The 21,537-nt window shown below is 36.8% G+C and overlaps 1 protein-coding gene across 5 annotated transcripts in view; it reads left to right on the forward strand.

Annotated features, from left to right (window-relative positions):
* The window catches only part of Atg7 (Autophagy-related 7), a 350,749-nt gene that overhangs the window by 27,778 nt on the left and 301,434 nt on the right, over positions 1-21,537 (forward strand). For all 5 annotated transcript variants that reach the window (XM_090402077.1, XM_090402076.1, XM_090402073.1 and 2 more), the window contains one exon: positions 18,410-18,464. In XM_090402077.1, coding sequence (XP_090258203.1) covers positions 18,410-18,464 — 55 coding nt within the window. The remainder of the gene's footprint in view (positions 1-18,409; positions 18,465-21,537) is intronic.

Consider the following 21,537-nt stretch of genomic DNA (forward strand, 5'->3'; position numbering starts at 1 on the left):
TAAATAAGGCTGTGGGACTTGATAATATATCACCGCGTATTCTGAAGGAATGTGCCAGAGAGTTGACACCTACCTTGACATATTTTTTTAATACGAGTCTTGCACTTGGTCAAGTCCCTAAAGAGTGGAAGGAGGGCAAGATTGTGCCACTTCATAAAGGAGGTGATCGAACTCAAGCATCAAACTATAGGCCTATCTGTGTGTCAGGTGTTGTGGTTAAGTTGTTCGAGAAGGTTGTGAGAACTAGGATCCAGAGTTGGGTTGACAACAATGGTATAATCTTTGATGGACAGCATGGGTTTGCTAAAGGGAGGTCGTGTTTTAGTAATCTACTTACTTATTACAATAAAGTGACTGCTTCCTTGGACAGAGGAGAAGGATACACAGTAATATACTTGGATTTCATAAAAGCTTTTGATAGAGTACCTCATGATAAGTTGACAGTCAAACTAGAGCAGATGGGGTTGGATATTAGATTAGTGCATTGGATTGGAGACTGGCTATCTGATAGCTATCAACAAGTTGTGTATGGGGGTGCAATATCCAGGAAAAGGAAAGTCACTAGTGGAGTGCCTCAGGGATCTGTTTTAGGGCCATTACTATTTAACTTGTATATTAATGATATTGGCGAAGATTTGGATGGAGATATTCAGTTGTTTGCAGATGATGCAAAGTTGGGACGAACCATAAAGAGTAGTGAAGATGTTGTGGCCTTGCAAGAAGACTTGAATAAATTGAGTAATTGGGCAAGCAAATGGGGATGTGAGTTCAATGTTGCAAAATGTAAGGTTTTAAAATTTGGAAAACAAAGATGGGTTGCAGAATTTATGCTTGGTGAGAATATATTGTTGGAAGTAGAGGAAATAAGAGATCTGGGGGTGATAGTGGATAAGGATCTAAAATTTAGGGGACACATTGCCAAAATTGTGAAGGCAACACAAAGACTTCTGGGAATGATGCGGAGGACACTGACGTGTAGAAGTAGGGAGATTCTTGTTCCATTGTATAAGGCTTTGATTAGGCCACACATGGACTATTGTGCCCAGATTTGGTCACCTGGTTTTCAGAAGGATGAAGAGATGTTGGAAAGGGTCCAAAGGCGACTGACTAAGGTAGTTTCTGACCTCTGGAATGTCGAGTATGAGGAAAGATTGAAAAGATGTAATTTGCAGAGTCTAGTGGAGAGAAGGAAGAGGGGAGATATGATAGAGACCTACAAGTTGGTAAGGGGTTGTTATAGGATCAATGGTGGAGAAGTTCTACAGAGAATAGTGGGAGATCAGGGGAGAACCAGAGGTCATCCCTGGAAACTGTATAAAGAGGGTGTGAGTAGGGGAGTGAGAGGCAGGCTTTTTCGTGCAGAGTTGTGAGTGATTGGAATGCCTTGCCTGAGAGTGTGGTGTCTGCAAGGAGTTTGAATGTGTTTAAGACTCGGTATGATGAGATGTGTGTGAGATAAAAGGACCTCCTAGATGAGTCTTTGACTCCATGAGGTCTTGTTTAATAATAATAATAATAACTCTGTTTGAAACTGCCTTCCAGTTAAGTTTATCTTCATGTTTGGCGTTGAATGCTATTTTGCTATTTATTCCTTTTCTTGATCATTATTGCCTGAAACTCAGGGCAGAGCTGACTACTACCGGGTGCGTCCCCCAGGTGGCGGATCAGGGAATAGCCTTCAGATATGGAGGCTAGCTGCGATATAAGCAGAGCAATCTGGCGAATAAGCAGCCATGGACCAACAGTGACTGAGCTATCAGGGCATGGGGGAGCAGAAATGGCAACTCTGTCTCGCTTAAAACCTCACAAAGTCCAGTGACAACTCAGTGATATGGCGAGTAGTGCCGCCATTAAATAAGCACATGCTGGGGTCACTGCCCCACAGTACTGACACAAGGTTGAAGCCAAATGATGGAAAAGCTTGTGATCAGAGATTTGCAGATGGCAATATGATTATATTGTGTATGTCTGTAATACTGCGGAGCAGAAAGCAAACGGAGAAACTACTGCTCTACCTTATCTCCAGAATAACCACCATGGTGAGCAAACCCTTACATTTGGCCCCAAGTTCCCAGCATCCCTTAAATGGGACAGGGGTGCGAAGAATCTCTGGGCTCAAAATGGTGTCCACTTTTAAAATCGCAACTTGGAATGTCAGAACTCTGTATGAAGCTGGCAAATTAAGAAATGCCACAAGAGAAATGAAGAGGCTGAGCACCCGGATTTTGGGAATTTGCAAGACAAGATGGCCAGGATCTGGAAAGTGTCAACAAGATAATACGACAATATATTACTCTGGGAATGATGAGAACAAACATCGACATGGTGTAGCTGTAATAGTAGATGAAGAAATCAATAAATCAGTAATAAATTGGATTCCATTTTCTGAAAGGATAATGCTGTTACAACTTAAGGGAAACCTCGTTAACATAAATATCATCCAAGCTTATGCACCCACAGCTGACAAAAGTGAAGAAGATGTTGAAGAGTTTTATGAACACCTAAAATAGATTAAAAACCGAACAAAGAAACATGATATAAACATAGTGATGGTGTTGGAACATCCTACCTAACTGACTGTTCCATTTTTGTTGGTTTGTTAATCTTATCTTTACCACTTTAAATTCTGTTTTTCTTAGTTAGTTGTTGATTGATGCTCATCTGAATATAAAGAAATATATATTATACTGCACCACCCTATATTCAGATCAGTATAAATAATATAGAGGAATCAATCATTAGCTATACTTATATTTTCACTTTATTTTCAGGCTGAGGTTATTAATAGCATTTAAGGCTTCTGCAAAGGTCCGATTAATTTTATGAGCGCTGCAATGAAAGAAAATCAGGCAAACACCAAGAATTAACAAAAGAAAACATTTAATGTGGAATGGTACAGCATAAACATACAAGTATAACTATCTGCAAAAAGTTATCCAATTAAAAATTTACAAGAATTCATATTCAGATATTAGTAACTTAGATTAGGTTTGTGGATTATGAATAATGTTGACATTTCTTAATTCTAAAGCTTTAGTATTTCTTTCACATAGTTCTCTCTATCTAATTGGATGAATCATATCATAAATATATTAGCTCAGTTTAAAGTATTCAGAATAATTACAATCCATTATCTATTAAACATTCATTTTTCATTTCTTTATGCTCAGTCAATCAAGTTGAGAATAGTTCTTAAAAGTTTAAGCTTCCAAATGTTACAATAACTAATTTTATAACAGACTACACTATATTCTTTCTCAGTCAGCTAACACTTAATAGAACAACATAACGCTTATTGTTTCGAGGGGATAGTACTTCAGTACTTCTAACACCCAACCATTGATTGACATAACACCACAGCTAAGGTCAAAATATATCTGATGGAATTAACAGATATTGCTTCACAAGTTATAGAAAGGACAACTCTTACCGGGTTACCACTTTTAAGTATCAAATTCACATAGGCACATTTGAATTTCTTGTTGACTTTTGGCACATTTGAATTTCTTGTTGACTTTTACTTTACGGCAACACAATTCAAAAGAAATCTTCCACTATAATAACTGAATTATAGACACAGAAATACACAAGTCTTGATGCACTTGGTTTAAGTTATTTACTAATTCCTTATTTTCTTCTATGTATTGACTTCAGTTCTGCACTATTCTTCCACTAACCATTAGGAAATTATTGTAGTATCAGAACTCCCATAGAAGTAATTCAAAATGCCTATTAATTCCTTGTCCTTTCCTAGTCGATTTTCGGCATATATCAACTCCCCTTCTGCCACTCACTACTGATCTCTATGCTGTCTCTAGGGCTTCTCTCTTTACTTTTGTTTTCCAATCAACTACGTTCTCCTTTTCCTGCCCAAAATCCGGTTCTGACCAGTTCAGCTCATAACAACTCATTTCTCCCTTTGTATACAGTACTCCACGCTCCAATCATACGCTACCTAAAAATAACTCCGTTTCCTTGACAGTGACCAATCAAATCTCATTAGCAGAATTCCTTAAATTTACTTTCACTTTCATTTACAATAATAAAAAACATATATCATAGTTCACATAAGGCACATAAAAGTTACATATATACAAACAATTTCTTATAATATTATTAAAGGAATAAAGTAATAAAATAAATGACATTTAATACAGAGCCTTTTCATTATTATGACATATTCTAAAATTATATAATTAAATAATAACTGACGAAATTCAAGGAAAATACACGAATAACAAATTTTAAGCAAGAGACTAACAACAAATAATATTTACAAGTCTTGCTTATGACATGGAGGATTTTGTTAAATATGAATGAAGTATTATAATTTACAAAATACTTTCATTCACAATTTAACAATGGGTAACTTCAATGCAAAAGTGAGAAGAGGGGGTGATGGAGAAATTGTTGGAGAACATGGCTTAGGCACCAGAAATGACAGTTTCTGGTGCCTAAGCCATGAAATGGAGATCGCCTAATTCAGAAATGGAGATCGCCTAGTCCAGTTCTGTCAGGAAGAAGATCTAACAATAGCAAATACCTGGTTTAAACTTCCACCCAGACGACTGTACACTTAGAAATCACCTCAAGATAACCGACATAACATTGTCAGAAATCAAATTGATTACATACTGATAAATAAAAGATTCCACAGTAGTATAAAGAGTGCAAAGACTTATCCTGGAGCAGATATCTCATCAGACCATAATCCCATAGTTGCAGAAGTATGTCTTAGATTAAAATCAGCTAAAATATCACAAAAGAAGAAAAAGAAAATTGATATAGAAAAACTGAAAGACCCAAACATAAATAAAAGTGCCAAGACACAGCTTAACCTGCGATTACAACAGATTAACATAGAAGAAAATAAAAGAGTGGAAGCTCTTTGGAATAGCTTAAAGAATGCCATCGTAACAACAAGTATTGAAGAAGTAGGTTATATGAATGATATGAAACAACAGTAATGGATGACAGATGAGATTCTTTCTCTTATTGATACAAGAAGAATGTACAAAAACAAAGACCTTGCCTGATATACAGAAACACATAACATCATCAAGAAAAAAATAAAAGAAGCCAAGGAAAATTGGATGAAAAATTTATGTACTAAAATTGAACCGCTTCAGAAGAAACATGATAATTTCAATCTGTATAAGAAAATCAACGAAATTTCTGGAAAACTCAGAAAAAAGCAAACAGTGTCTCTAAGAGACGAAAATGGAAAAATAGTTCTAGAAGAAGAGAATAAAGCACAGATTTGGATAAAATATGTAACAGAACTTTTCAATGATACTAGACAGAAGCCTGTAAATATAAAAGATTTATAAATAAATATAAATATAAATTGGTTCAACCGATTTAAAAATCACTGTAACTGGCACAGCATCACGGAGAGTGAAGAGGCAGCAAGCACTGATAAAGAGGCTTCGTCTGCTTTTCCTGAGACAAGGCTATCATCGAGGAAGGTAGCTATAGCAGTCGAACCATATTTAATGTAGATGAGACTGGCTTGTTCTGGAAAAAGATGTCTAAGAGAACTTTCATCGCACGTGAAAAAAGAACGTTTCCTGGTTTCAAGGCTTCCAAAGACCGGTTCACAGTAATGCTTGGTGGAAATGCAGCGTGATTGCAAGTTAAAACCTCTCTTAATTTATCACTCCGAAAATCCAAGAGCACTGAAAAAAAATCTAAAGCTGGCTTACCAGTGATTTGGAAGTCAAATTCTAAAGCTTGAATGACAGCTTCTATTTTTGAAGATTGGTTTGGTCACCACTTCATACCTGAAGTTGAACGTTATTGCCAGTTTAAAAAATTTCGTTTAAAGTTATGCTCATTATTGATAATGCACCTGATCGCCCTCCTGCAACTTTAATTGATTTTGATCCATGTGTAAAAGTTGTTTTCTTGCCTCCAAATACAACCAGCTTACTTCAACTGATGGACTAAGGAGTTTTCAAAACATTCAAAGTGTACTACACACGGCATTCGTTTGCAAGTCTGAATGAAGCTATGAGGGAAAATGAGCACCTGTCTGTTAAAGAGTTTTGGAAACAGTTTAATGTTTTAGATGCTGTAAGGATTATCAGAGATTCTTGGGGTGAAATTTCCCAAAAAACCTTGAATGGTGTCTGGAAAAAACTTTGTCCATCATTTTTTAAATGCGAAACGGAAATGTTGCCAGAAACTGATCAAGTTGCTGAGGCAATAGAAGTTGTCAACCTTGCCAGGTAATTAGATTTAGAAGTCGACAGTGAAGATGTCAGTGAGCTGTTAGACTCTCATAACAAGGAGCTTACAATCGACAAGCTCATAGAAATGCGTGTGCAAAGCGCTACTGATGAGACCGAAACCTCAGATCCAGTTCTACCAGAAAAGCACATGACAATTGCAAAATTAACAGAAGGTCTCAGCTTAATTAAGAAAGGTTTACAGATTTTGGAGGACATAGATTCTAACGAGGAACGAATTGTAGCCACAAGGCAAGGAATAAAAAAATCATTGGCTTGCTATGAAGAAATTTTGCATGACAAGAAAAAGACATTATGCCGTCAGACGAATCTATTAGATTTTATGAAACCATTGACATCGAAATAATTTTCTTTTTTTTATATACAAAAAAACTACAATTATGTTTATATTTCTTAAAAAATATAGGTGTTTTTGTAAACCTTTAGTCCCAATTAACTAATATTTTGTATGTTTATCTATATAAATTACATGCAAAATTATACCCCAAGTTACGTGAATTCGACTTACACGCATTTTGTTGGTCCCACCTACCACGTAACTTCGGCGTATCACTGTACTTTCTTTGCAAGTTCATATTGTAGGGTGAAAGTGCTTGTTTCGAAACCGTAGTGCCATGATTTTTTAAAAATAATAGGCCTACAGATTTAAATTTTAATATGAATAAGAGACAAGGGACTTAGTTTAATTTTTGTGTTAAGAAATCTCTTATTGAAGGTGTTTGTGATGCAACAGATAGTGATTCATCCACCTCCAGCCTACAAAGCGATCTCCAGGATGTGCAAAAGGAGGGGAAAACTACCAGCACACAGGAGAAAAAGACTGCATTCACTCGTAAGTACTTATAATAATATTATAAATTTTTGGTGATCAGAATGGGATATGTCAATGAAAATCAGCACAAATTAATTCGATGATGTTGGCTTGAGGAAACTACAATATGCTACAAGATTTCATTAGTCCAGTGATTGATAACCCATTTAAATGTAATTTTATATTTGTCAACATGTCACACCATATACATAAGTGTACTAATAGTCTTTATAATTATGTCATAATTATTAATACATTACAAAATAACCAAGGTGTTCCGTGAAAATTTCAAGATTTGTGAAGTGTTCCGTCGTAGGAAAAATCTGGGAAATGCTGGTGTAGATGATGATGATGGTAGTTTGCAGTTTGTTGTAGTTGGTGGATTGAGTGGCGGAGACAGAGAGTTGTAGAGTAGGTGCCCTCCCTCAATGAGTCTTTGGACTCCCTGGAGGTGTCATGTAATAATAAAATATTTGTCACCTAGTTTTCATGGAAAATCAAAATACATTAGAAATATTCCAGAGATGGTTTTGAATCTTTGCAGTGTGGGGCATGAAGACATATTAAAGAATGCCATTTGTCTCATGAACAGGAGGAGAAGAGATATGATTGAGATATATAAGTTGGTAAGAGTTGTAACCAGATTAATGTAGAAGACTTTTCATAGAATGGAGGGAGAGTGGATTGGAAACCATCTAAAGAGCAATGTGACGAATAAGTTCTTTCCATGGAGAGTGGATTGGTGAGTAGAATGCTTGCCTGAAAGTGAGGTAAGTGTGGAATTGGTGAATGAATTTAAAGCAGTTGTGTGAGAGAGAGTAGGAATCACTTGGCAGTGAGTCTTTTTACTCACTTGAGGTCTGATGTTAAAATAATATTCATAATTGCTTATTGTTTCATGGAAGACTTTCTGCTAGTCTCTAGCACAGTTGGTGGTTTTATGTTCCATTTTTCTCTTTTAAAGCATCTTTAAGATCCATGAATGTAGAGGGGGCCATCTTGACAGTATCTTAATTCCTTATCCCAGTTCATTCTGTGGAACGTTACTGTATGTTCAAATGTTAATCTTCAAATCACATTTTTACAGGCATTGCTTTGTGAGATGGCGAGTTATTCTGAAGATGTGCAGATTGATGCTATTAAACTATGCAGTGCAGGGATGCACATTTATCTAAAATGGCATTGTACCATATGGAAGATGTAATTTATTCCATGAGAAGCAGTACCACATCATTTATGGTAATTCAGTTACGGTATTTATGGTATGATTTCAGTTATGGTAATATACGCAGTGTGCCTGTTAAGTAATGAGACAATTATTATATCAAAAGAAAGAACTATATTTGGAATTATCAATTACATAGATTCAAAATAATCTTCCTCCAACTCCGCATAATGTTTACATCTGTTTGAAGGCACAGTGGAAATTCTGAACAGGAATTAAATTCCTGTTCAGAATTTCCTTCAGTCTCTGGGTTACACCACATTGGATGTCCTCAATGTCGCTGAAATGCTTCCCTTTCAAGGCACACTAAATCTTTGGGAAGAGGTAAAAGTTTGTGGGATGGGAGCCAAATCTGGAGAATGGGAGGGGATGTTCGATCACACAGATAGACTTCAAAGCCAGAAACTGCTTCACAGGCAGTGCACTGCCTGTGTGCCACAAACCTCAAACAAATCTTCCTCTTGTGTAAATCTCTTTCTAAGATTAATCTGGCTGTTTCCCTACCATCACCAAGCTGTACAGCAAGTAACCTAATAGTTATTCACCTGTCATGGGTGAATAACTTTTAGGTTACTTTCCATGCAGTAAAACTAGCTGTCTACGGTGTGGTTCATCTTTCAGGGACACCTTATCCCCTCTGTAAACATTGAAAACCAGCAGAATACCTATGCACGGTTTAGACAGTCATTGCCATAAACTTTTTTTAAGGTCTTGGAACACTTCTGTAGCAGTTTTTTCCTAATTTATAGTAAATTTTATCACAGTTCTTTGCTCTATGATACAATTTCTGACATGCTTCACTCACACACTCTTACTTCAATGGTTGCCACACGAAAACTGCTTTATCACTCCACTCAAAAGTTGCAACTGTGATTGTAACACACCCTAGCAGTTTTCGTGTGGCAACCGTTGATGAGATCGTTTGTTACTTTTATTCAAATTGCTGTCCTGTGAAAAATCGATCTCATTACTTTAATGGGCACATTGTGTTGACTAGAAAGAGGAGACAGCATCAGGAACCAAAGATAATGAATTTATTGAGTTTTTAAGGGATAACTACCTTACAAAGTATGTAATAGAGACCATATGTGGATCAAGGGTCTTGGACTTGATTATCTCATCAGAAGATGTTGTAAATGAAGTGTCGCGTCTTCCTCCAGTTGGTGAAAGTGACCATGACAATCACTAGAGTGGTGGTCAGCCATATCAGAACTTTTGTGGGAAAGAGTTATCTGTGAAACTGTAAGGCAGGTGACAAACTCAGGAAGCAGCTTACTGCAATATCATAGAATAAGGATTTGCATAGGAAATAAGGAAATGCGAGGACTCACAGAGAATATGGGCAGCCTTATGAGGGGATGGTGCGGAACATCAGTAGAGCGGAAGTGAAGGAGGCCATGAAGAGGATGAAGAATGGAAAATCGGAGGCATGGAAGGCTGGGGAAAGAGGAAATTGACCTGCTGTGGGACCTGTTCATGAAAGTTTGCCAACAGGAAAATATGAGGAGCGGAGGGAAAGTACTCTTGTCCCCGTGTAAAAGAGTAAATAGGATGCACAAGACTAAGAATTACAGAGGAATAAAGTTGATGTCCCACACAACAAAAATCCTAGAAAGGGTTCTTGATGGTATATTAAGGAAGGAGGTGGAGATTGCAAAGGAGCAATTTGGCTTCATGCCTGGTCGATCAATGACAGATGCTATCTTTGGGTTATGGCAGATGATGGAAAAGTTTTGAGAGAAACAGTGGGAGCTACATCTGGTGTTTATTGACCCTTGGAGAAAGTGTATGATAGAGTGTCAAAGCAAGAAGTCTGGAGGTGTCTGAGGGAGAAGAAGGTACCAGAGAAATATGTCAGGTTGGTGCAGGAGATGTACAGAAATGTGAAGACGAGTTCGAACCTGCCTGGGACAGACAAAAAGTTTTCAAGTGACAGTTGGCTGGCATCAAGGGTCAGCATTAGGAATTGGATGGTATACCGGCACGGGTCTTGCGTGAAGCGGCTAAGGAATTATCAGTGCCCTTGACCATGTTGTTTAATCTGAGTCTCGGGTCTGGTTTAGTCCCGAAGGTGTGGAAAGAGGGGAAAATAGTTTCACTGCATAAAGGAGGATCCAAGACTATGGTTGCAAATTACCGACCGATCAGCATATCAGGAATCGTTGTCAAGGTCTTGGAGAAAGTAGTCAAGAGAAAAATACAGGAATGGATTGATGAAAATGTGATATTGTACAGGGGACAGCATGGCTTTGTGAAGGGTAGATCATGCCTGAGTAACTTGCTCAAGTTTTATAACAAGGTGACTGCTGAACTGGATAAGGGAAATGGGTTTACAGTGATACTGCTGGACCTGGCAAAGGCATTTGACAGGATACCACATGGAATTCTAATCCATAAACTACAACATATGGGAATGGATATAGGGTTGGTGAGATGGATAGGTGGGTGGTTGATGGAGAGATATCAAAGAGTGATTTATTCAGGAGTGGAGTCCAAAAGACGGCCTATGATTAGTGGTGTGCCGCAGGGTTCTGTTCTTGGACCACTGCTGTTTAATCTGTTCATTAACGATATAGGGAAAGATCTAAGTGGAACAGTTCATTTGTTCGCTGATGATGCAAAGTTGGGGAGGGCGATAGTGAATGAAGATGATGTGAAAGTCTTGCAGGATGACTTAGATAGATTGGTGTTCTGAGCTAAGGAGAATGGATGTCAATTTAATGTGACAAAATGTATGGCTATGCATTTTGGGGTGAAATGATTAGCAGCAGTATACCACATGGGTGGAACTGTACTCCAAGAGATTGATGAGGCCAGGGACTTGGGAGTGTTGGTGGATAGGCAGATGAAGTTTAGGGGGCACATTGCGAAAGTAGCTAAATCAGCTCATCAACTCACTTGGTTGTTGAAAAATACCTTAATGAGCAGAGACAAGCAAGTTATTGTACCTCTGTACTGAGCCTTAATAAGACCTCATCTTGACTACTGTGCCCAGATTTGGTCACCTCGGTTCCTTCTTGATGGGGAGGAGGTGGAGAGGATCCAGAGGCGAGTGACTAAGATGATAGCAGGTCTATGGAATGAACCATATGAGAGCAGGGTGAAGATTTGTGGGTTGCAGAAACTGGTTGATAGGCGGAAAAGGGGAGATATGATTGTGACATTCAAATTGCTAAAAGGATTCTATAAGATTAATTCAGAGGATATTTTTGAGATCAGGACTGGTGGTGGGAGAACTAGGGGACATCCATGGAAGCTGGGCAAGAGTGTGGTTAGCAGTGGTGTTAGAGCTGGGTTGTTTACTTTTAGAGTGGTAAATGAGTGGAATAAGCTGCCAGAGTCTGTTGTGGGTGCTATGACAGTGAGCGAGTTCAAGGCAAGGTATGATAGATACCGTGAGGATGTTGTATAGTTGTGTGGACATGATGTTTAGGGCCTTCCTTGATGAGTCTAAGGACTCCCTGGAGTAGCCCGAAAATAATAATAATAGACTGCCTGAATGGGCGAGTGTATGGGGATGTCAGTTTAATAGAATTGGTTTGGATATTTTGGAGCAGGTGGAAGAGATGAAGGATTTGGAGATTGTGGTGAGGGCATGAGGACATGATTCCCATAATCTGCTGTGTTGTGAGGATGACACAGCAGATTATGGGAATGATGTGTAGAAGTGAGGATGTTTGATTTTCCATTGTACAAGACTTTGATCAGGCCAGATATGGATTACCAGATATGGATGCACAGATTTGGTCACCAGGTTTTCAAAAGGATGAGATATTGGAAAGGGTCCAGAGACAATTGACCAAGTTGCTCTCTGCTCTCTGGCATGTGGAATATGAGGACGGATTGAGAGAATGTAAATTACAGAGCCTAGTGGATAGAAGGAAGAGGGAGACATAATAGAGATGTATAAGTTGGTCAGGGGTAATTACCTGATTAAAATGAGTGAGATTTTTTATAAGAATATCTGGAGACAGGGAAAGAATCAGAGGCCATCCTTGGAAGCTGTATAAGGTAGGTTTGAGCAAGGGGGGGTGAGGAGTATATGTTTGCAATAGAGAGGGGTAAGTGATTGGAATGCATTGCCTGAAAGTGTGGTGAGTGCAGGGGAAGTGAATGCCTTTAAGTTGAAGTATGATGAGCAGTGCATGTGAAAGTGGGACCTCCGAAGACTAGTCTCTTGACTCCATTGAAGTCTGTTTTTTTTTTTTTAAATAATAAGACACACTTTATTATTTCTCAAATAAATGACATGTAATTACATGCATATATCCTGTAAAATTTAGACAACAAAACTACATTTTGCTACTTGTGGTTCAATAGAGTTTAAATAATATCCTTTAAATTTGCGTATGTGCAATTGGTATGAAATAATCATCCATGTATTGCTAGTATTAATAATAATTACAGTAATAATTTACCATACATCAGTTACATAAGTTAATTAATAATACATGTTGCAGTTCACATTTTTTCTTCAAAATTTGTGAAAGTATGATTATGCACAGTATTTACATATGCAGAATTAAAATATATTTTCTACTTCATACAAACACACAGTACAAAGTAAATTTCTTATTTACATTCTTTTTTGCTTTTAGTGATATTAATATTTTTATACATTATATTTCATATATTACATAGTAATATTATTGAATTATTATTATTATTATTATTATTCAGGCCTCTATGGAGTCCAAAGACTCATCGTGGGAGGTCCTTCCTAAGAACATAAGTCTGTCAAGACTCATCGAGGGGAGGTACCCCCTCCTAAGAAACACAAAGTCTATCATACCACTCTCTAAACTCATTGACCGTTCTCGCTCCCACCACTCCATCAAGCAATGCATTCCACAGTTCAGCCACCCTCCACGCAAAGAAACCACTCCTTACCTCTTGCTCACAGTTTCCTTTCGTAACTTCCAGGGATGGCCTCTTGTCATCACTCCTTCCTGCTGTTCAACCAAGCGAAAGAACTCCCTTGTGTCAACCCTGTAACCACCTCTCAACAGTTTAAAAGTCTCAATCATATCACCTCTCCTTCTTCTATCCACCAAACTCTGCAGTCCACATTCCCTCAGCCGATCCTCATAACTATCCTTGTACAGTCCTGAAACCATCTTTGTCATCCTTCACAGTTAATTAATCCCCTTCAAATCCTGGGGACCAAATCTGAGAACAATAGTCCAAGTGTGGTCTGATCAGGGTCTTATACAACAAAATGATAACCCTCTTATCTCTGCAGGTCAGTGTCCTTCTCATAATTGCAGCAATCCTCTGTTACCTTTACCACCTTTGCAATATGTCCCCTAAATTTCAGGTTTCTATCAATCATCAACCCCAGATCTCTTGTCTCCCCTACTTCCTCCAGTTTAACAACTACATTGAGTATGCAGCATCCCATTCATGTGTCCCCAACCTCAAGACCTTACATTTTGCTGCATTAAACTGAGACCCCATTCATTTGCCCATCTATCTAGCTTATTTAAATCCTCTTGCAGGGCTACCACATCTACACTATTACTAATAATCCTTCCCAGCTTCGCATCATCTGCAAACAACTGAATATCCCCTTGCAATCCACTGGCAATGTCATTGATATAAAGGTTAAACAATATAGGTCCTAGTACTGAGCCCTGTGGGATCCCACTTGTAACCCTCTGCCTCCTTGAAACTGCTCCACCATACACAAATCTCTGATACCTATCAGACAGCCAATTATGCATAGTAATTTTGATATATTATATAATAAGATTATTACATATTTTTACCTAATAATATTATTACACTACATTTAATAATTTTAATATTAGTATTAATTTAATTATGTTTTATGCAATAAATACTTCATTTTTTTTTTTTTTTTTGTTTTTGTTTAGATTTGATTACATGCATAATAGAGTAATATGATTTATGGAACAGAAATGATATATTTATGAAAATGAGTTCCATGCTAATATTCGTAGTAAATGGATGATGAGGTGCAGTAATCCACTTACTTCGAAGCTGAATTTCCATAGTTTGGTTTTAATGTTCTATAACTGTTCAGATGTTTTACCTCATGTGGCAAGTTGTTGAGTAATGTGAGTATAAGATGCTCCCTCATGGCAGCTCCATACAAATTGTTATAATGCCTGGTTGTGTAGAGGGTTGTGTTTGGTCTGGTTATGCGATACATTTCTCTGTTATTACGGTAAGCATTGTTGAAGTAGTGTCTTAGTAACAGTACATTGTGTCTTAGATTCTTTATACTCAGGATTTTGTGTTTTCCCATTAGGTGAAAAACTTCACAGAAGAAATGATTCTTTGCTGAAGTTTTTCTAAATTTGATAAGTGATTATTTGCTAAGTTTGCATAGACAGTTATTCCGTACCTTAGTATTGTTTCACAAATTCCAATATATATATTTTTTATGTTGGTTGGCATCATATCTTTTGCTTCAAAGAGTTTTTCCAGTAATAGTGTGTAGTTTATGAAGGTATTCTATATGTTAGTCCATTTAAGGTGGTTGTCAATGTATAAATCGAGGTCTTTAGTGCGTGTTATGGATGTGATTTTGGAACAATGGCAGCTTCCATGGTTAATGCAATGCTATGTGTGACTATGTATTGTTAGTGGTGCAGGATGCATAATTCTTGAGTTCTTTATTATTAACATTTGCATTTTAGTGTTGTTTACTATAATTGAATTGTAGTAGAAGTAGCCAGTTATTTTAGGTCATGTTGTGCTTTGGAGCGTGCAGTATTTGTCTCTGTGTACTGTTAATAGTGCTGTGTTGTCTGCATATTGATGGATAATATTGCTTCTTGAGGGACTCTGTACTGTATTTGTATTTCCCAGCTGTGATATGTACCTGTTTTTGTTACTTGCATTCTGTCTGTGAGATAATACCTAAACCAGGTATGCAATGTCCCTCTTATTCCAACTAATTGAAGTTTGATTAGCAGTTTTTCATGGTCAAGTGTATCAAATCTTTGGTAAGTTCAAGGAATATGAGGATAGCAAATTTGTTTTTATGAAGAGCTTTATTTTATGTCCTCTAATAAAATGGGTGTGCTGTTTGTTTTCTGGAAACTACTGCTTTCGTGAGATAATGTTATATTTCTGTGAGTAGTTTTGTAGTCTTGTGTGTATTACTTTTTCATGAGAGATGGCTGACAAGTTAGATATTGGTCTGTAGTTGTGAATGCCATTTTTTTTTTTTTCTTTCTCCAAGTTTGTAGATAGGGTAACTATCATGGTTTTTAGTTGTTTGGGAATAATGCCAGTGAATATCATGCTCACAAGTTTCAGAAGTACAGGAGGCCCATGAGTCTGATTTTGTCAATTCCTGAACTTGTCTTTTGCTTTAATTGTGAGAAAGCAAAGTTTCAATTTGGATACAGGAGGAAGGAAAGTATCCCTACATGTTAATGATGATGATAATAATAATAATTGATCCTGTGAGTGAGTCAGTCAGTGTATTAGATCTACCCTAATTATCTTGTACCTAATAAATGGTAATAACTGTTTTTAGTAGTGATGTTTATAATAGTCTTTTAAAGAAGTTCTGTTTTATATATATATATATATATATATACAGTATATATATATATTAGGAGAATTCATTTTTACTCGGTAGGAATATTATAAAATAAGTTTAATGACTATTACCGAGAGAAAAGATGGCAAGATATACAGGGTGTTCGGGATAAATTTGACATATTTATAATTAATTATATTTTTCCATAAGTTACATGTATTAACACACACTTCTCTTCATTTAAAAGTTTGGACCCTTCTTCATTCATATACAAGATGTCAGAAAGGATGGATAGCTGGAACCCACCTGAATCATGGAAGAGAATAACTTGTATCATGATGATTCGTGCCCGCCATCAAAATAAGGATATTACGACTGCTGCCCAATGCTCCCTGAATACAGTAAAAACAATCAGGCATGAACTAGAGACTTGCAATGGTGACTACGAGGATGTAGCAAGAAGAAAGATCCCTAGCAGACGATCTGATTGCGTTCGTACAGCAGAATTCCTCGCAAATCTGCAGGAACAGGTGTTGAAGAACCCTGGCATTGGAATTCGGGCTTTGTTCGTGGAGTTGCTAACTGTAGTCAAGCCCTGGATAACAAGGGTAGCCAATGGTAGGCCGTATGTATGGCAGCAGGATTCGGCCCCTTGCCACACCTCTGGGAAAAGTCAAAAATGGTTGTCTGAAAATTTCTACGACTTCACCAGTCCAAATGTTTGGCCTCCAAACTCCCCAGACCTTAACCCCATGGATTATTTTGTATGGGGCGCAGTTGAAAAAGACACCAATCGCACTTCCAGTAATACAAAAGCCCAGTTAATGGATAAAATTAAAACAGTTTTTGCGGCCCTTCCCAGGGAGACCGTAGCATCAGCTTGTTCGAGGTTCCGAAGCAGAATTGAAGCTGTGATCGATGCTAATGGTGGTTATTTTGAGTAAATCTTGTTGATAGTATTGTAATTAACTCTGCCTGTAATGTTTTTTTGTCAATTCATTAAATTTAATAGATACAAAGAAGATTTTCTTTTTCCTTACGAAACTGTCAAATTTATCCCGAACACCCTGTATTTAACAAGATTTTACTAGTTTCGTTACAAGAACATCATCAGGTATCATACTCAAAGAAATATATAAAAAATTACAGAGACTTAAAATTGTATTAACAGAACAAGTGAAAAACAGTAGCATGTTTGAAAAAATGCAAGTATGAGTTCCATACAAACGAATACTACGTGCTGTCGCGAGTGCGCCAGTACTGAACAGAAGCAACGTGTGCGTCCGAGAGATTGTAACTTAGGCTGTTGTTGATATGAGAGGAATCTAGAGAAATTTCTCTTGATTCAACAATCTTTCTTTCGAGTTCATCGTAACACACATGGATATTAGCAGTTTGAGTCCAGTTTACAATGTGCTGGCGGCCTTCGTCTGAGTTAGCAGAAAAGAGAACGTGGCTAGAGAGAGCGCTAGCTCTAGTCCTGTTACAGCTGATGTACATCAGCTCTCTTTCACCAAAACTGGCAAAGATTCTCAAGAAATTTAACTTCAAAACGTGCTACACTACGCTTCCAAAACTTCGTTCATTACTTTGCAAACATAAACAGAAACATCTTCCTACTCAGTTTCCAGGAGTCTACAAGATTTTGTGTGATTGCGGAAAGCCTTATTATGGACAGACTGCCAAATCCATCCTTCTACGTTTGGATGAACACCGTAGAGATATCTCCTATAACAGGACTAGAGCTAGCGCTCTCTCTAGCCACGTTCTCTTTTCTGCTAACTCAGACGAAGGCCGCCAGCACATTGTAAACTGGACTCAAACTGCTAATATCCATGTGTGCTACGATGAACTTGAAAGAAAGATTGTTGAATCAAGAGAAATTTCTCTAGATTCCTCTCATATCAACAACAGCCTGAGTTACAATCTCTCGGACGCACACGTTGCTTCTGTTCAGTACTGGCGCACTTGCGACAGCGCGTAGTATTCGTTTGTATGGAACTCATACTTGCATTTTTTCAAACATGCTACTGTTTTTCACTTGTTCTGTTAATACAATTTTAAGTCTCTGTAAATTTTTATATATTTCTTTGAGTATGATACCTGATGATGTTCTTGTAACGAAACTATTAAACTAGTAGTATCTTGTTAAATATATCTTGCCATCTTTTCTCTCGGTAATAGTCATTAAACTTATTTTATATATATATATATATATATATATATATATATATATATATATATAAAAAATAGAAGTTTTTTTAAAAAAAAAAAAAATTAAGCATATAATTATGTTGTGATTCTGATGAAGTAAGCTTGAGAATTAGAGAAACTGGCTTTAGTTGTATATACTAACCCATCATGTTGGGAAGAAGCTAATTTAATCAGAACAGTAAAATGTGACGAATCAATCGGTAATCATCTTCCAATTGTCCCCAATCCCTCTAGTTCCTGTATGATAATTTATTATTAATTTTTAAAGTATTACTAGTATAGTATAGTTTTTATTTGGCTTTTTGAAACATGCTTTTTGTTTTAAAATTATGATCCAGTAGATGTCATTAATATTTTTACATTATATTCTTGTAATCTTTATTGATTAGGAGGAGCACCAGGTCTTTTATGTTTGGCTAATATAGACTATACTGCATTTTCTGAGTAAGTATATGCATGTGTTTGTGTATAAATGTAAAATGTACATTTTTTTAAAAAAATTGTACATTTTAAAAAAAAATTGTATTATTGAAAACTACATTTTATGAATAAAAGTTGATCAAATATGCCAATTTGTTTAAACGTGCTTGTTTATTTTGAGTGACTAATAAGGGATGATTTAATTTAAAGTTTCACGATTGCCTCTGAACATGTCCCGTGAAAAGAATATTTATAAATATTTTCAACCAAGGCTGAGTTAGTCTCAGATCGGGATGGCAGGATTATTATTATTAATATTATTAAGTAATTATTATATTATTGATTATTAATGACAAACTTACATGTCAACAGATTCATTGCTGGTCTTGCCCAACCAGTAGCATGGCTATCATATTGATCCTTAACCTCACCTTAACTGCATTGATAATTCTAGCATTCACAATACATTTTATCAAGACTCCATGTGAAAATCCTGTCTTTATTTCCTTTGTCATCAGTTATTTACACAGCCTTTAGAAATAGTTTCTCATCTTTATGTTTAATCTGTATTGAGGATGTAAAAATAGCCTCATCAGCCTAAACATCTGTCCTGTCACCTCTTTACCACCTTTTCATTAAACTCTGCAATTTACATATCCTCAATCCTTCAACCAACAATTCAGGCTCCTGATATTTCCTTAGTCACATTGCCGGACCCTTTACAGAATTCCTAATCACAGTGGAAACCAGGTGACCAAATTTGCACCAATAATTCATGTGTTCTGATCCATGTGTAGCTGTACCACTGTACAGCTACACTCTCTTTATCATAGCATCAAATTTCACAATGCTTGCAGTATTACCTCTGAACTTCAGGCTTCAGTTGATCATCATCACCAGATCCTGAATCATATCTGCTTTGGTATGCACATTTCCACCAGTACATTGCATAGTCCTTTTGCATTTTAAAGTGAAAAGCTTGTTGGCATAAAAACTGCAACTCTACTCATTCATCCAAGTTGAAGGTCTATTTAAATGTTCCTGAAGGGGCTTGACATCAGTGTTACACCTTATAAATTTCCCCACAATCTTATATCATCAGCAAATAACTGAATATCCCCCCCCCCTCAATCCAATGAAATGTCATTAACAAATAGGTTAAAATTAAGAGCACGAGAACAGAACCTTGCTGCACACCACTGGTTATCTTTCTTTTCTGAGACATTGTTTCTATTCTCAACTCAGTATTTTTCTGAAGCCAGCTTTCTGTTGTGTGATAAGGAAATTGGGAAAGATGGAGATGGATAACAAACTAGATTTCCCAGCTTGTATAAGGTGCAGCAATCTATCAAATGCTTTTGTGATAATATCACAGTCTAATAATATTACCATATATGAATAATACCCTCTGATTCAGCACATTTATCATAAAATGCAAGTAAATTGCCAATTTGAACTCTGTCTTTTACGTACTCATGCTGACTCTCATAGACAATCTGTCAAATCATTCTAATCTTATATATTTTATTCCTAACTCATCTCTCAGATAATGTAAAAAATAATTACGACAATTACGATATTGATGTGGCAGCAAAATGATTGCAAGAACTAGATGCGAAATAGCCAGAGGTGTGAGGTGTTCAGTATGCTAATGTTAATAAGGCTATGTGATTGGATGACATATCATCATATGTTTTCATGGAAATGTGCAAAAGAGTAAAGTGACCTTGACTGGGTAGTTTAACGAGAGCATTAAACAATAAGGAAGATCTGTATGGAGCAGAAAACAAGCCACTGCACAAACATGGTGCTAAGACATGTTTCCAATCTGTCTGCAGTAGAGCTTTGCATTATGTGGTAGCTTGTTTATTGCTACACCTTTTGAGATTTCTCACCAAATCCCAACACTAAGATCTTGTGTTTTTTCTTTCACGTACTGCATCATCTTTAGAAATTCATGCTTTGCTTTTATACTGTTTTTTTTCTCCTTTCAGTCCATATTCCCATAATTAAAATCCTCTATAAGATTGCTTTCCTTTTACCTGCTCATCCAGTTTGCCTAACATTCCCAATTCCATAACAACATCCTGTTAGGCATGTTATTCTATTTATTTCACCAAACCAAATGGCTTCACAGCAAACTTATCTCCAAGTCATCGTACTATAAGGATTACTGCTAGAAATTCAGTGTAAGGCACATATATTTAATATATATGTACCTCTTGTTTTTAATAAATTATTTACGAAGAGGGGTGCTTAAGGGTCAAAGCTGTATCACTGAGAGGATACCTCTACATAGTCTTTAAAGGAATGTGGAGAACAGACCAAAGCTTCTAACCTAATGTCCAATCTTTACCTTCTTGTGGTGCACCCTGTTAGGTATCTACCTAGATACTGAAAGAATGAGAATGGGCTGGCAATTTGGGATTTAGCCAACCAAATTGTATTCTTATTGGCTTAAACCACAAGTAAAATGATGGTACAACATGACAGAATTCATGAAAACAAAAAAGACAAAAATAGGTGAGATCTTTCTAAGCAATAAATACAAAATGTTATATTCAGGCAACAACAATCAGGGAAAAGAAGGAGTAGTTGTGGCATTCAACACTAAATACGAGGCTGATCTTCTTGAATGGCAGGCAATGTCAAGTAGAGTGATGTGGGCAAATATCAGAAAACGGAACTGGACAATGAGATTTATTTGTGCCTGTAGTCCCACAGAAGGTTCTACTAAGGTAGAAGTAGCGGAATTTTTTGAGGCTATAGAGAAAGCAACACAATGAAAAAGGAAAAATTGGTCCTTGTGGGAGATCTAAATAGCAGAGTAGGAAATGGTTGTCATTCATACAAAAATATTTTGGGAAAATTTGGAGAAAGAGCAAAGCTAATAATAATGGCAAATACCTGTTGGATTTCTGCTCAGGACATGGACTGGTAGTTACTAACACAATGTTCCAACATAAAAATGTGCACAAATTCACATGAAGAGAAGAGCCAAGGGATAAGAAATGTTTTATTGACTTGTTATTGTTGATAGTGATGAATACAGAGGATTTGAAATTGGAAGTGATTACCATTTAGTCTTGAGAAGAAT

The sequence above is a fragment of the Typopeltis vanoorti genome, chromosome 12 (assembly GCF_054136105.1).
Source record: "Typopeltis vanoorti isolate ZY-2024b chromosome 12, IOZ_Tvanoo_1.0, whole genome shotgun sequence".
Taxonomy (NCBI): domain Eukaryota; kingdom Metazoa; phylum Arthropoda; class Arachnida; order Uropygi; family Thelyphonidae; genus Typopeltis; species Typopeltis vanoorti.